This window comes from Notolabrus celidotus, chromosome 4 (assembly GCF_009762535.1).
Source record: "Notolabrus celidotus isolate fNotCel1 chromosome 4, fNotCel1.pri, whole genome shotgun sequence".
Taxonomy (NCBI): Eukaryota; Metazoa; Chordata; class Actinopteri; order Labriformes; family Labridae; genus Notolabrus; species Notolabrus celidotus.
The window spans coordinates 12,891,572-12,906,807 of NC_048275.1; the positions used below are offsets into that span (position 1 = coordinate 12,891,572).

General features: G+C 39.4%; 1 protein-coding gene across 1 annotated transcript in view; it reads left to right on the top strand.

Moving 5' to 3' along the window:
- Nucleotides 1–13,199, top strand: part of spock2 (SPARC (osteonectin), cwcv and kazal like domains proteoglycan 2) — a 36,322-nt gene extending 23,123 nt beyond the window's left edge. The window contains exons 3-10 of the mRNA XM_034682715.1: nucleotides 4,090–4,204; nucleotides 4,572–4,677; nucleotides 6,592–6,700; nucleotides 6,861–6,995; nucleotides 8,056–8,274; nucleotides 10,493–10,555; nucleotides 11,525–11,656; nucleotides 12,208–13,199. Coding sequence (XP_034538606.1) covers nucleotides 4,090–4,204; nucleotides 4,572–4,677; nucleotides 6,592–6,700; nucleotides 6,861–6,995; nucleotides 8,056–8,274; nucleotides 10,493–10,555; nucleotides 11,525–11,656; nucleotides 12,208–12,353 — 1,025 coding nt within the window. The 3' untranslated portion in view covers nucleotides 12,354–13,199. The remainder of the gene's footprint in view (nucleotides 1–4,089; nucleotides 4,205–4,571; nucleotides 4,678–6,591; nucleotides 6,701–6,860; nucleotides 6,996–8,055; nucleotides 8,275–10,492; nucleotides 10,556–11,524; nucleotides 11,657–12,207) is intronic.
- Nucleotides 13,200–15,236: the final 2,037 nt, after the last annotated feature.

Here is a 15,236-nt window from a genome sequence, read left to right on the forward strand (position 1 = left end):
GGATTTGAATGATGTTATAGAGTCTGACTGTCTTATGTGTGGGGGGAGGGAGTTCCAGAGTCTGGGTCCTGTTATTGTTTTATGTGGATTGTTGTTCATCTGTCCTAGGTAAATACATTTTTGAAAATGGTATGATGTTTTGAGTTTTTATTACACAATGCTTTTTCAGACCCTTTTTGAACCTCGCCCCTGACAACTAACCCATATTACAAAAAAGACTAAAACTAATACTGAAACTAATAACTAAAACTAAGCATTTTCAAAAAATAAAAACTAAACTAAAGCAGCAAACTTGCTTTAAAAACTAATTAAAACTAAACTGAAATTGAAAACAAAAGGTTAAAACGAAATAAAAATAAAAACTAATGAAAAATACAAACTACAATAACCTTGTCTCACAAACGCTTCTTTCACAACTTTGCTCTCCTTCAAAGAGTTCTCATGTTTATCCAGAATGTGACTTGCCCTTCACCTGTCACACTTTGTGGCCTCGTAGAGCTGTTTGATCAGGGAAATCTGATAGAGTTGAGAGAACGCAGGGAAGAAAACACTGATACACTTTAAATGATAAAGATTGGAGAAAACAAACACTGAATTGTTTCTAAAATTGTTGAGTTCAACTTGGAATGAGTCCATGGTAGAATAGTCCATCATCCATCTTTCAGGCCATACTGTACAGATGATTGACACGCCCTCACCATCCAAGAGCAGAAATTATTGCTGGTTTTCTTCATGATTTGAAGCCTAATTTTATATTCTTACTACTAATTTTGTTAAATATTCAAATGTTGCTACATGGTTAATTACAGTTATTTTGTGACAACCTCAAAACACATTTTTCTCCACTTTAGTCTTTAACAATCTTAAAACAATCTTAAAAAAGGAATGTCAAAGGAATGTTGTCAGGACTCATGTTTTTAAAATGACACTGTTGATCTACTTTTCTGTTGAGAAAATCTCCACCTCCTTCCTGTCTCAGAGCAAAGATCTTTTGCTTATTCGTTGCTCATTTTGATCTTGTGAGACAAAATGGTGACGCGCTATTTTATCCCTTCATGTCTGATGAAGGGTAACAGCCCGGAACGTCACTTAACTTGTGGTGATATTTCTCATTAAATGCTATTTGGAGCAGCTTCTGGTGTGCGGACTCATCTGCTTTTCACGTCTGCTATCTCAGTCCAGCACCCAGTACTTCAGGTTTCTGGATGTGCATGCCACCTCTACCTGTACTATTGTAGGGACCTTAAGGAGCACTAAAGAAGAGAAAAATAGATGAGACTTCTATGAGACAAATGAGATGGAATTGAGGAAAGTTTTAAAGCAATAATTTAGAGCTGTCGTGTTTGTATTGTTTATGTCACATTCTCAGACTCTACTGGAGATCTTCTAGTTGTTTATCTGTTTCCCTACGCATTTTTTAAGAGTTGGTAAATTAAAAAAGAGCTATAAGTGAATTTTCAACTTAATTGTGCTAAATGGGCGCAGACTTGTCACAACAAATGCTAACAATTCTCTGTAATAAAATAAGCAATCATGCGGTTTGAAGTTTAGATATTAATTCTCCTTGTCCTTGTCTTTTTGTTGGTTTTGTCATGGAGGACACTTTGAGCCTGTTCTTTCAGTAGCTAGTCTAAAGATTAGATACATGCCAGAGTCATGTCTGGCTTCACTATAGGCTAGCTAACAAGATAATACTGATGTTAGAGACTGAGTGGGTAAATAGTAGATAAGAGGGGTTGATAATGAGGATGTGGACTGGGCTCTGCTTACGTTATCCTCTATCTGCAGGGATAAACCTCATGCAAATCTGGATTGGATTAGACTGAAGCGCAGGGAGCCTAATTAGGAGAGGTTTACTGCTGCAGGCATTAGTTGAATGCCATAGGAGAGACTTTGGAAAAGTAAAAATGGAAGTAGGTGGGTGCATCGAGGGGTGAACACCGAGATCCGAGACGGAGAACACACAGTGAGGATATTTAATAAGAGGTGAGGACAAAGGAGACGGAAGAAAAAGTAGATTGATAGACATGATTGCACAACAGGGGTTTCAAAAATGGAAAGAGGGAGAGAGGGAGAGAGTTCTCAGAAACACCAGATTGAGCTGCAAATCACAGTCAACCCAGAAATGATTCCTGGACCTCGGAGAGCCTGTTGCTATGGAAACGTCATCATTGCAGGCGCTGCTTTAATCCGTGGAAGCCTGTTAAGTTAACATGAGGCTCAGGCAGCCACCTTATGCTTCTGTACTCACAACACAAAGCTGTGCCAGCATTGTAGCCCCTCACCAAGGACGAGATTTATTTACAAATGTTGTGCTATTAGACGGCAGGATTGCCTGCTTCCCATCTGTATGCTCCTTTTGCGTACGTACCGGCTAAATCTTGCTTGGATGGATTGGAAAAAAATGTGTTGTTTACATTTCCCTCTTCATCCCCCTACCTGCTGTGCTGTTTCTCCATTCTCTTCATCCTCCTTTGTTCTAGAAAGTATTGTAATGCTTTGGTTGCTCCTGCACCTGATTCTGCATGTACACTCGTGGAAATCAGTGCAGAAGAAAAGGAAGTTTTGCAAGAACAAGAAAGGTAGAGACAGACAAAGAGACAGGCTGGCAGATGTGCGTGAAACACCCTACACAATCAATGCCAAATGGTATAAGAGAGAATAAGGCTCCAGTGTTGACAGTCTGAATGGATGAGGAGTCTGCATCTGGGCATTAATGCCTCCGAGCCACACTGTTTCTCAGTCAGAGCAGTCAGTCAGTCAGTCAGTTATACAACCAGCTCAGCCATGACAGGGGGGTGTATTGTTTTGGATTTGCTTCTCAAATCAGATATCTGTCGGTTCGCTTCGATAATCCTGTGATGTGGGCAGCATTAATGTATTCAGCCACTGGAGAGGACAAGAGAGGAGAGCCTAAGCCTGCCTGATAAATTATAACAGTGCCATAAAAGAGGATACAGTAAGAGCAGGGGGAGGAAAAGAAGCATCTCTGTGAATAAGCTGTGTGCCAGTGTACTGTACTGATGGATAGTGTAGGTGAGTAAAGGCTGGGGAACACAATAGGAATCGAGTGTGACATCCAGGTCGGGCTCCAGGCGGCCTGCGAGGAACAGACAGCTGTGACATATGAGCGTGTGTGCGGGGGGGGTGACACTCAGTCCAGCTTTAGCTGCTAGCAGAGAGTGTGATGGATGGGGTAGAGGGAGCTAGCCAGGCGGGCTTTAGCTAGCCAAGTTTACATCTTAGAAGGTCACCTGAAACAGACCTTTCCAACTTGCGTGCTGTTGATCAACAGTTGGACACTTTAACGACTCAAGTCCAACCCTTAAATCCAATACAGAAAATAAAAGTGTGGAAAAAATCTAATCAAGAATGTTTTGAAATGTAGAGATAAAAAGTCCCAGTAAATAAGACGTTACTAATCACACTGTAAAAGTTGCTTTACAGAGTTAACGTTAAGACATTTAGACATCGTAGTATGAGAAGATAATTTTATTTATAAGTAATTCAGATGTTGTCTGATGCATATTTTATTAAAATAGTTTAATAATATATATAAACTATTTTTTAAAAGTCTGTTTGATCGAAGTGGATTAATAAAAAAGACATGAAATGCAACATTATGTTTAATTAAATATTTTCTTGTATTTAAAATGTGTATCACTAACAAATTAAAGTGCCATGCTTATAAAAGTCTGACATATGAAATCAAAAAAGTTTACCCCCATGCCACTTATTTTTTGGTCTTTCACTTCTTATTGAATTTGCCTGATCTAAGTATATGACTGTTACTCCAGCACACCTATTTGATTTTACCCTACGTATGGGTCTTTTATATGTTCAGAAATAATACATTTCCTTCCCTCAGTAGAGCACAAAGTGCCTCAAAAAGCGTATTGAGACAAACAGTTGTGCAGTCCTCTGTAAATGTAGAGCGACTCTAATGTTGTACTGAAAAAAGAAATAGATTTGGGATTTGAGACTTGTAGTAAATTTGAATGATGGTTGGGGAGCGATACAGAAAGGAGTAAAAAGTGAAGCAGTGCAGATACTACAGCAGTGTGCATCTCATTTTCTATTTTCTCCCAGATGTAGACACCACTAAGGACCCCTGTCAAAAGGTTAAGTGCAGCCGACACAAAGTGTGTATCGCCCAGGGCTACCAGAGAGCTGTGTGCGTCAACCGCAAGAAACTTGAACACAGGTGAGTGTGTGCAGCCCATAGGCAAGATCTGATTGATTCCCACAACGCACATAGTCAGAAAACCTCTCCTGTTAATGCACACTTACATGAGGTTAATACAACCAAGTTTACAGGCAGAGGCTTGTCCTGGTCTGCGATCAGTTTCCCTTTCAGCAACAATGTTAGAAATAAAACCAGTTTGTACATCCATGCAATACGGCTGCCTGCTGCTTAATGATAAGCTAATACATTCAAACCACATGCAGCAGGTCTGTTTGCTTTATGTCCAGGTTGACGCTGCTGTGTCTAGACTTTGAATTAGCTCTGTAGCCGCAGTCTGAGCCGGATGTACGGAGGATGAAATGTTTGTGTCTCCTTTGTCCTGCAGACTGAAACAGCCTGCTCTCCGGTCTCCTGATGGAAACTGTCAGCCCTGTCCCATCTCCTCCTCCGGGCCTGTCTGCGGCTCAGACGGACACAACTACGCCTCAAAGGTACACTGAAGCAGAAACATAATAACAGGAGTGGGATAATGTGCTGTATTACTTGTGTATCCCCAGAGACAGAGAGTGGCTTCGTGTGTAAATTATGTTGAATCACACTGAGAGGTATTACATCATGTCCTTCCCGTTTTGATAAATCAGGGGAGAGTGAATAATAAGAGTATCTGTTCAACAGCACTATAAGCTTAAAAGACAAGCCAACTCAGTGACCCATGGACAATTAGTGGTAAAAGTAAAAGGACAATATTGCATTATAAACAGTGCACAAGATGAGTAAGTGTTTATCTCATCTATGCAAATCACTAAGCATCTAAGGAGCCAGATGTTTCCCTCAGGAGTTGGTGGAGGGCCAAACACTCAGCTGGCAGCGGATGTCAAATTAACATCAGAAATATGTTGGACTTTGACAATGGACAGCCGTAGGAAAGCTGTTGATAATGAAAATCATGCATCCATCAGAAACACAAAGCTGGGTTCACATCCGTCAACAATGTTGAATAGAAATTGAGTTTGTCGAGATGATGTTGGATTTTGGTGCCTAAATGCACGACTTAAAACTCACCAAATACCTACATCTGTCAATTTTAGAATTTCCTGTTAGATTTGTAAGATGAGGCCTAGCAAAAATTACATTTTCATCAAAATTCCATGCACCTTCTTTCTTCTGCTTATTTTGGGTCATATTAGCACAATTTTTAACCCCTTAATGTTGGTATTTTTATGTCGTGATACTCTTGGAATGAAATGTTTGGAGGATGTTTGAATGTGGTGACCAACAACACAACGTGAAGTCAACAAAATATCAGCTTCCACTGTTGTCAGGGTTCAATCTTAAATAGATATTAGGATATGATGTTCACCTGACATTACATTTTATAATCCGACATCACAATCAACTTTCACCCAAATGAAAACGTCAAACAATGGTGCCTAAAAAATGCCTTACAATGCAAATACAAGAGGATATTGGACCTACATAGACTACTTGATGAGAAACATGACTTGAAATACATTTATTAATTTGACGCTGGGTGTTTGCTTACATGTTCTCCATAAGCTTCATGAGTACACAGCTTGTTTCTGCTGCCAAGAAACGTCCAAAAATAACTGGTACAGCTTCAAGTAACAATGTATGGAAAGAAGTATATTTTCTTGGGCTTAATCTGTAATGAACCTGTGCATTTCTCTAAAAAGAAAATACGTGTCAGGAGAAATAATCACTGGGTGTAGGTGGAGGGTGCAAATCATTGGCAGTGAAAGTGTACAGCACCCGCCTCAAGAAAGAGTGAAAATGATGCTCATGTAGGTGTAGATTCAGCTTCACACACTGTATGTTCTGCATGCCTTGTAATAGCATATGTTGAGCTAGTCAAAATCGCTAAATCATCTTGACATTAACAAACACAGGTTATACTGACAGACACGTTGTGGTAAGAACATATGTATAACAATATGTGCATCAGCCAGGTGCTGGTACCATATTCACAGCTTTGACTATGTTTTATATGTGAAGACATAATGTACCATGCATTGTAGAGTGGTGACATACACCTTACAAATGCAGAGCTTAGCAGTGTGAAGGGACTCTCAGGGGGGAAAAAAGGAGACAAAGATCCATGATGCATGGCCTCACATGGACCAATTGGTGGCTTGTGGTGACAGAATCCCATGTGTTTATTGATTTATGCTTTGTCTTGTGGATCACTATTCCTGACCTTGCATGCAGGCAGAGGTTGGGAAACGTATTCAGGAGCAAGACTGAGATATGAATTAAGGCGTACAGTCGGTCACCTCATGAATATTTGATCTGTGGTGCAGTAATAACTCATTTTTCTTCACCTTTGTGTCTCTTCGTTGATGTCGCCAGTGTGGATGTGCCTATTAATGTTTGTTTTTGGGTTGCAGTGCAAGCTGGAGCAGCAGGCATGTCTTACTGGGAAGGATCTTACCCTGAAGTGTTCGGGTCTGTGTCCTTGTCCAACAGCTGCCTCTCCATCCAAGGACAGTAATCATGGTAAGATATGACACATAGCAAAAGTAAATATATTCACTGTGAGTTTAATGGTTATCATGGCAATGCCAGGCTTCCATCTACTATGTGAACTCTGTATCATGATTTGTACAACATTCATTCTCATAACAGCATGTTCTTCTTCTCCCTCTGGCCTACACAGAGAGCTGTACCGGACAGGATCTGGCTGATCTTGGGGAGCGTCTGAGGGACTGGTTCCAACTCCTGCAGACCAATGCCAAGCAGAACAACAATAGCAAGACTGGGTCAAGAACAACTGTAGCCGGCACCACATCAGGTTAGAGTTACCACTATATTAATCCTCACTGCATTAACCCTCCTGTTATGTTCGTTTCTCTGGAACAGCAATAATGTTCCTGGGTCACTTTGACCCAGTGCATATACAATTATCCAAAAGTGTCAGAACCCCGAAAAATCCCAATAAACATTTTTTTAAAATCTAATTTTTTAACTCCATTACTAACCATTTAAATCAAGATTTAGTCCATTGGTGTTCTTTAATTCTCACAGATCATGGTTCAATGACGATAACTCAATTTTTTCATTTAAATGAATGTTAAAACATTTTTAATGTACATTGGAAAGCCCTAAATATAAATACAATAGTTTTACATGAAATAGATTTTTGTTTAATTTATTTTACTTTTTTTTTTTTTTTTATGAAGTGATGTTAATAAATTAACACAAAACCTCTTCTGTCACATGCTGCCCAGATTTTTATGCTGCATTAAGCTGGTTTGAAAGGCATATATTGCCTAAAATAGGGTCGATTTGACCCACAACATAACAGGAGGGATAAGAGAGTTTCAATACTTTAGTGACAGGCAGTCAACTATCAAAAATGTCCTCACAAGTTGTCAAATGTATTATATCTTTGTAGACAATGAATGTTGACGCCTTGGAGCTCGTGTTGACATTGGGATTATAGTATGCTGCAAAACTCATAATGCTTATAGTCGAAAAATGAAAATGATGGCTGTACATGAGGCAACAATCATAGTTTAATGTTTTGGTTAAAGTTGGAAAAGCAAAAATATGTAAACAATTCTCACAAATTGAGTTTTATGGTTGTGCTTGTGCTGCAAACACCCAAGATTGATAAGTTAGTGAATGACAAGCAACAAATCTTATTCAAGCTCTTAAGTGTAAATGAAAATGCTAGTAACTGCCAAATCCAGTTTTTAGAGAGAAAAACTGATAACATTATTAAGAAAATAATAGAGGATTTGCATTGGAAAGGTTTTTCAAGCGGGCTGGCATGGTTTCATGATCCATTTGTACAGCTGTCCCCTGATAAAAAAAAATGAATGCTTGTTTGTGTGTCTTTGTGTTTGCAGTGCTGGACAGGAGCCTGGTGGCCAGCTGTAAGGACTCCATAGGCTGGATGTTTTCCAAATTGGACACCAATGGCGACCTGTACCTGGACCAGGCTGAGCTGGCCGCCATCAACCTAGACAAGTACGAGGTCTGCATCCGACCCTTTTTCAACTCCTGTGACTCTTACAAGGATGGCAAAGTCTCTACCGCAGAGTGGTGCCTCTGCTTCTGGAGAGAGAGTGAGTATTCTGGAGAGGATGTGGTGTTTGTGGGATTTTCATGTGTTTAAGGCGGTCAACCTGCCCTCAGGTCTCATTACCAATATGCTGTGTGGTGGTCCGTCACTATTTGTCTTCCTACTCATCCCCCTATTCCCTTGTGGGTTCAAAACCGTCACCATAAGGAGCTAAAAACATTCCTGCTGCTGGTTGACAGCCTGATTCTCTCACAGCTCTGAGAGATTATGCTTGTCAGCCAACTAGCCAAGCATGAACTTGTCTGGGATCCAAGCTCATGTACTTTTTTTTGTGTTTGATAGGGACATACACACAAGGCAGTTGCTTTTAAATTGCTCAGGGTTACTGAAAACACTTTGAAAGAATATCGCTTTCACTGTAAAGTCCAATCCAATCCAATCCATTTTATTTATATAGCACATTATAAAAACAAGAAGTGCTGCACAACAAATACAAACAGTAGAAATAAATAATAGTACAATTTTGAATACAGTACATTAAAAGACAAACAGAGACCAACACAAACTCTCACGCTGTATTAAAAGCCAAGGAGTAAAAATGAGTTTTAAGACGTGATTTTAAATCCAGGGTGGGGGCCATTTTGACTTGGATGGGTAGCTCATTCTGCAGTTTAGGAACTACCACTGAAAAAGCTTGGTCACCCCTCGTCTTTTGTCGGCACAATGAACCGGATCTGATCAGCAGACCTCAGTGCTCTGGATGGGGCGTAGATGTGTATTAGGTCAGAGATGTACTGAGGTGCCAGACCATTTAGTGACTTAAAAACAAACATTAAAATCTTAAAATTAATTCTAAGATGGACAGGGAGCCAGTGGAGGGAGGTGAGAACGCGGCTGATATGTATACGCTTGCGGGTTCCTGTTAAAAGGCGAGCAGCCGAGTTTAAAGTGACCACATTCTCAAGGAATTGTCCCCTGACGTCATGTTCAGGTAGCCTACACTCTGATACTTCTATATGATTATATCCATTTAGAGATGTGATATTTTTTTATAATGTCAGTGTATTAAATATTACTCAAAATACTGAAGACAGTAAAAATCAAGAGTGAAATATTCTCATATTTCAAGGTGTAATAGGACACACACACTGGCACATCAAACAGTTGCAGGTATTAGCATTCACCTACTTGTAAGATTAAGATTAGCTAGCAAGTGGCTGAAAGTTAATACTCCTGTTGATAGCATTTACCAATTCAGTTTAGTTTAAGCTCCTAGCTAATGTTATGTGAACCAGGACTTTACTGTCTAGCTTACAAAATGTAAGCTAGGAATTGCTAACTTCCAATAAAATGAAACCTTGAGACTTTTTTACTTTTTAGCTAACAGCTAGGAATTTACTTTCCATCGTTTATAATGTAAGCTAGGAGTCATTTTCATTTCTGCTAACAAAATGTAAGCTAAGAATTGTTTACTCAAAGAATAATTTTTGACTTGTTTTCTAGCAAATAAAATGTAACCTGGGACTTAAACTCTCAAGCTAACAAATTGTAAGCCAGGGCTAGTCAAACTTAGACAAAAGGGCTATCAAATGTGTTGTTTTACCTTGACATATAGTCTAATGTTTGAAAGAGAGGGGGGTTATAACTTAAGAGGGAAGTTAAGATTAAAGATGGTGAGTGTTCGGACCACAAGGAGAAGTTCCTGTATTTCAATCTGTGGTATAAAACTGTGGAACAGTCTCAATATGGAGCTACAACAATGTCAGAACATAATCCAGTTCAAGAAGAGGTGTAAAGAAATGATTTTCATGAGGTACAAGGAGGAAGACAAGTGTTGATAATCATGAGGGGTTTACTTTTGATTGTAGGTGTAAATTTGAAGATAATATATGAAGATTTGACTTGTGGGAGTGCACTAGTATAATGTCAGATAATACTGAATGAAGGGGTAGGATTAAATAAGTTTTCACTTCTTCCTACTCCTTTTTGCACATGTAAAGTAAAATGTTTCAGTGTTTGCTAATGAAACTGATTGGTTTTGTTTCTTTTGTACAACTATTTCTTCTTTTTTTCTTGTATTTTTTTTTCTATTTTATTTTTACATGATTAAAATAAAGACATCAAATCAAAATCAAATCAAAACAATGTTCCTCTGTTTGATATCCTTGTAGCTGCTCATTTACCAAGACATTCCATGATTTGTCAGAAAACATTTGTTTCTTTGTTTCCTCTCCTAAAATATTTGTTTGTGTTCTTTCCAGAGCCACCCTGCCTGGCTGAGCTTGAGAGGATCCAAGTCCTAGATGGCGGGAAGAGAAAGTTTGGTATGTTTCTGACTTATTCCATCAGCATTTCAGCCTAAATGAATCTGCCTTTCCTAGATGACAGGGTTTCGTGGAGCAGATGACAAACAGGAGGCGGGGATTAGTGTCTGATCAGTCTTGTGGATTAGAACTTGATACTGACAGACGGCAAAGGAAAACAGCCAGTATTGTGTCATACATGTATGCTTGAGCAGGGAAATGTGTGAATGTGTGTATTTGGACGTGTGTTTGATAGCATGTGCGTACTGCAGAGTCTTGGCTCACTGGCTGTGTTGTGAGTCAGGACTCTCCAAGGACACAGAGTGGTGAGGAGGGGGGCAGTCCACCAGGCTGACGCCTAGATGCTCCCTTGAAGGACTGGACAGACAGTTCTGTTTTGCCCTGGCCTCTTGGCTTTCACCCACAGTTTTCCTTTTTTGAACATAGTTATGAAAGTAGCATCTTTAATAATTTGAATCATTACAAACCCATTCATCTGTGAAGAACATGACAGTTTGATAGCCAACAAGGTTACGTTTTGCCTCAGTGATTTAATCAATGCAACTGCAGTATGTGCTGCTGTTCCCCTTCCTTCCCACATTCGTATATGTGAATACAAGCTGTGTTTCATATTCATGTAACTGTTGGTAAATTGAAAACTTTCCAATCTTGTATCCTCCCACGATGATTAGCTACCTACCCCCCTACACACCCCTACACCACCCCAGTATGCTGCAATATGCTGACTTAATACTTATTCACCCCTACGATGCTCTGTGAACATATTTGTATTCATGGAATACTGAATTGGCTGCCACATATGCTGCATGCATTACATTCTCACTTGGGCTCTGTGCCATGTGCGATGAGGCATGAATCATGGAGTTTGCAGAGAGATTGCATGGTAAGCAAGATAAGGTCACTTTACCTTACCTTACTCTTGTTTATTTGTGTTTCTTTTTTTCCAATGTGTGTGTATGTGAATGCCAGGTCGATTCATCCCCAGCTGCGACGAGGACGGCTACTATAGAAAGCAGCAGTGTGAGAGGGGAGAGTGCTGGTGCGTCGACCAGAACGGAGGAGAAGTAGCCGGATCTAGGATTCGTGGCAAGCCAGATTGCGGTAAATCCCACAGGTTTCAACTATCAGTATATAGGAACACAATTTGAACTTGAAAGCTGAATGCAGAAAGAAGGAAAAACACTTGAAATGTCTGCTGTGAATTGGCCCACTTCCCCACAGCACCCCCACATGCATTCTGCACAAGGCTCCCTTTATGTTAAAGGACTGAGGCCCAATGCAACATAACTCACTGCAGGGACCAGTGCCACATTCATGTGTCCGGAGTCATTTGCATTCTAAAGAGCCGCCTGTCGCTGTGAGAAAAGTCTTTCAAGATAAATGAGGACTGGTTGGACTGAACCTGCGGCTGATAAGAATGAGTCCCCTGGCAAGGTTTAGAAATAGCTATTAAAATCCAGACAAAGTCAAACACATGCCCCCTTTTTGCTATTGCAGTCGATGTTTTTAAATTGATTTCAGCATTTCTCATTGGACTCCATTAAAGATGAGAGGGAGACATACTGAACAGAATTTATTACAATATACAAGATGGCCACTGTGGATAATTCAATCCCCTTTCCTTTCCTCTGTATGTTTTTTTTTCTCTGCAGATGATGAAATGGCATATTCAGGTGATTTTGGAAGCGGGGTTGGATGGGAGGATGAGGAAGAGAAAGAAGCTGAGGAGACTGCAGAGGAGGCCGAAGAGGAAGAAGGGGAAGTAGGAGAGGTGGATGATGGGGGCTATATCTGGTAGAAGTCCAACGAGCAGTCTGACCTCTATAAAAGAGCATCTTGACGGTCCCAAACACGCAAACACACACATACAGATCCTCAAAGAGACAGATGTGGTGGAGCTCACACACGCAGAACAAAACAGGCCTACGACAAAGCAAAAGTGAGGGTTGTACAGGTTTGGAGAGGGAAGGTGCATATCTTGTGGGAGTATTTAATGTTATAGGATGTTCTTAAAATGGGCAAGGGAAGGGGAAATATCACTACTATGATATAATGGGTCTGGAGTCAAGAATTTTGTCCCTCATACTTGTGAATCTATGTTCTCTTCTGTTTTATGTCCTTTGAACCATCCTTGAGCAGTTTTAGCTGATACATAATGGAGACTTTTAAGCAGTTGCAGGTGCTTGCATAAAAAAAGAAGAAAGAATGGGTGCATTTCAATACTTCCAATTGGCTTCTTTCATCTTTTTACTTTCTGCAGATTAACAACATTCAGATATCCAGTTTTGATTTGAGTAAGAAACGAGAGAATAAAGAGAGGAAGCCACATTGGAGTATTGAATAACACCCCCTACCTTTACCGTTTTCATGTCATACGCTTCTGCTGATATGTGACAGTAGTGCTCTGTCTCATTCATGACTTATAAAAAAATACATTTTTCTCACGCATCACTCTTTAGCTTGTAAATAACGTGTGTATCAGAAGACAGATTGTCACCTATTAGTCCTGTTATCATTGCCTTGAAAGACTAGCAGAGTATGCTGCTTGGTTGACAAGTGTATATCGTATCATAATGTGGATCAATTATTGTGTTTAATAAAAAAATGAAATAAACTGGTCTATGTGGCCCAGCTGGCCACCGTACATCTGGGTCTGTGCTTTTGTTTGTTTTTTCAATTCCCCATTCAACTGTTAATGCTCTGCTGCCTCTGGGTTTTTGAGGCTGATGTTGATATCTAAATTTGAGTTTTAACAAAACTAGGAGTGTAGGCAAAGCAAGGTTGCTTTATTTTTATAGCACATACTCACCATGCTCTAAAGCAATAAAAAAGGAAAAAAAATGGAAATATAATTCAATAGAGAAAGACTTAATTCATTTAAATAATAATTAATTCAGATTTGGCACACAAGAGGTACGTATGTGAAAACAACTGAGATAGTTTAAGAACAATTAGAATAGAATCAATCAGAGTTTAAAATATTACTAAAAGGTAAAGTTTGCAGTTTAAGTTGGGGTTTGTCTGACATCATCTGGAAGATTAATCCAGGTTTGTGCTGAATGACAGCAGAATGTTGCTTATCTGTGTTTTGTTCTTTGGACAACCAGAAGGCTGCTCCCAGATGTTGTCAGAGATGTTGTAAGGTGCTGAGTCACAAGGAGACTAATAGGAGACTATCTAAGTGACAGGAAGTCAGTGTGAGGATTTTAAAACTGGAGTGGTGTGGTCATGCTTTTTAGGGGTTGTAGCTCTGAGTTTGACTTTAGAGCCAGTGGTTCTTGGAGCTCAATGCTAACATTGCCATTCTAACCTTCTATGAGTGACAAAGCTAGCCTGCTGATGTTTAGCAAGTCCAGCAAGATTACCAGTTTAGCCTTTTCATGCTTATGTTGACAAATTTGCAGTAAACACAATCTCATTGAAAGTGTATGGTAACAATGTTATTTTTAAGTTATTTGTTCAGAAAAGGAAATGTTATGACCAGATGGTGGCACTAAATGTTGACCAAAAGTGATTACATTACATACTGGAGAGTAATAGGATAGATAAGAGTAACTTTCTTGATCCTTCCACAGTGTAAAATTAATTTGTTAATTTATAGTGGATACATTTATTGGAAATAATTTCATTATTGTATGTGTGATAGTTATATTTATTTCTACCAATGGACTGAAAAAAGTTTTTATTTGAAAAATAAAATCATGATGTACACATTGGATGATTTCATATTTCTTACAAGGTTAGCCATGTGGCTCTATGTCATATTCATACTCCTAGGTTGACCACTGCACAGAAATATCTACATACAGTGGTGGAATGTACGATAGAATTTGTTCTAAACATTACTCATGGTCCTCAGACTGTGCTATCATTCAGTTTCCATATGGTAATCTGAAATGTTTTGCCAGTACTGATATGCCTGTGATAAACTAAAATAGATGATATCAGCCATGCTATCGTCAAGGTCTGGCTCTAATTAAACCATTACACCCATGTCCCTAAAGCTTTTTTTTTTGCAATTCATGATGCAAGAACCACAAGTAGGTCACTGATTTGCTGGTGGATTAGAGCATGTGTGTTATTACTCTTATATACAATTTCCTAGTTTTAACAGGTCTGAAGAAAGGGATTTGCAGGTAAAATCGACCAGTTTTTGTGGATATGATGGACTTGCAGAATTTTTATAACAATGTTTTAGGCCTTCTTCTTTAGAAATGTTTGTCCAAATATTGAGGATAATGAATAGAGTGTTAAGATGCACCTATGTGATGGTCATCTAGAAACTAAAAGTCCAGACATAAACCTCTTCTTTGTAACTTGTTCTCTGCAGGGCAGATGTTATTGTCAGCTCACTTCTACACTTGCCTTACCTCATTCTGCAGTGGAGTGTAGCTCATAGCTTTGGGAAACCAGTCGAAATGAGATACAGACCCAAGTCTGCATATCAGCACTTCTAACAGCACAATGCCTATAGAAAACTCTCCCCTCAGCCTCCTCGGGACATTGCTCCAGCCTCTCTACTGTGAATTATTCAGTCTGGGAACAGTGAAATAGAGACCTTTCAGTATGTTACAGAGTCTGCATCTCTTTGGGAGCTCTAGCCAAGAAAGCTTGTCTTAGTATTGTAAAAAGTGACAGTAACCAGTCCTCTGAAATGTCATTTTCAGTTTCACATTTCACT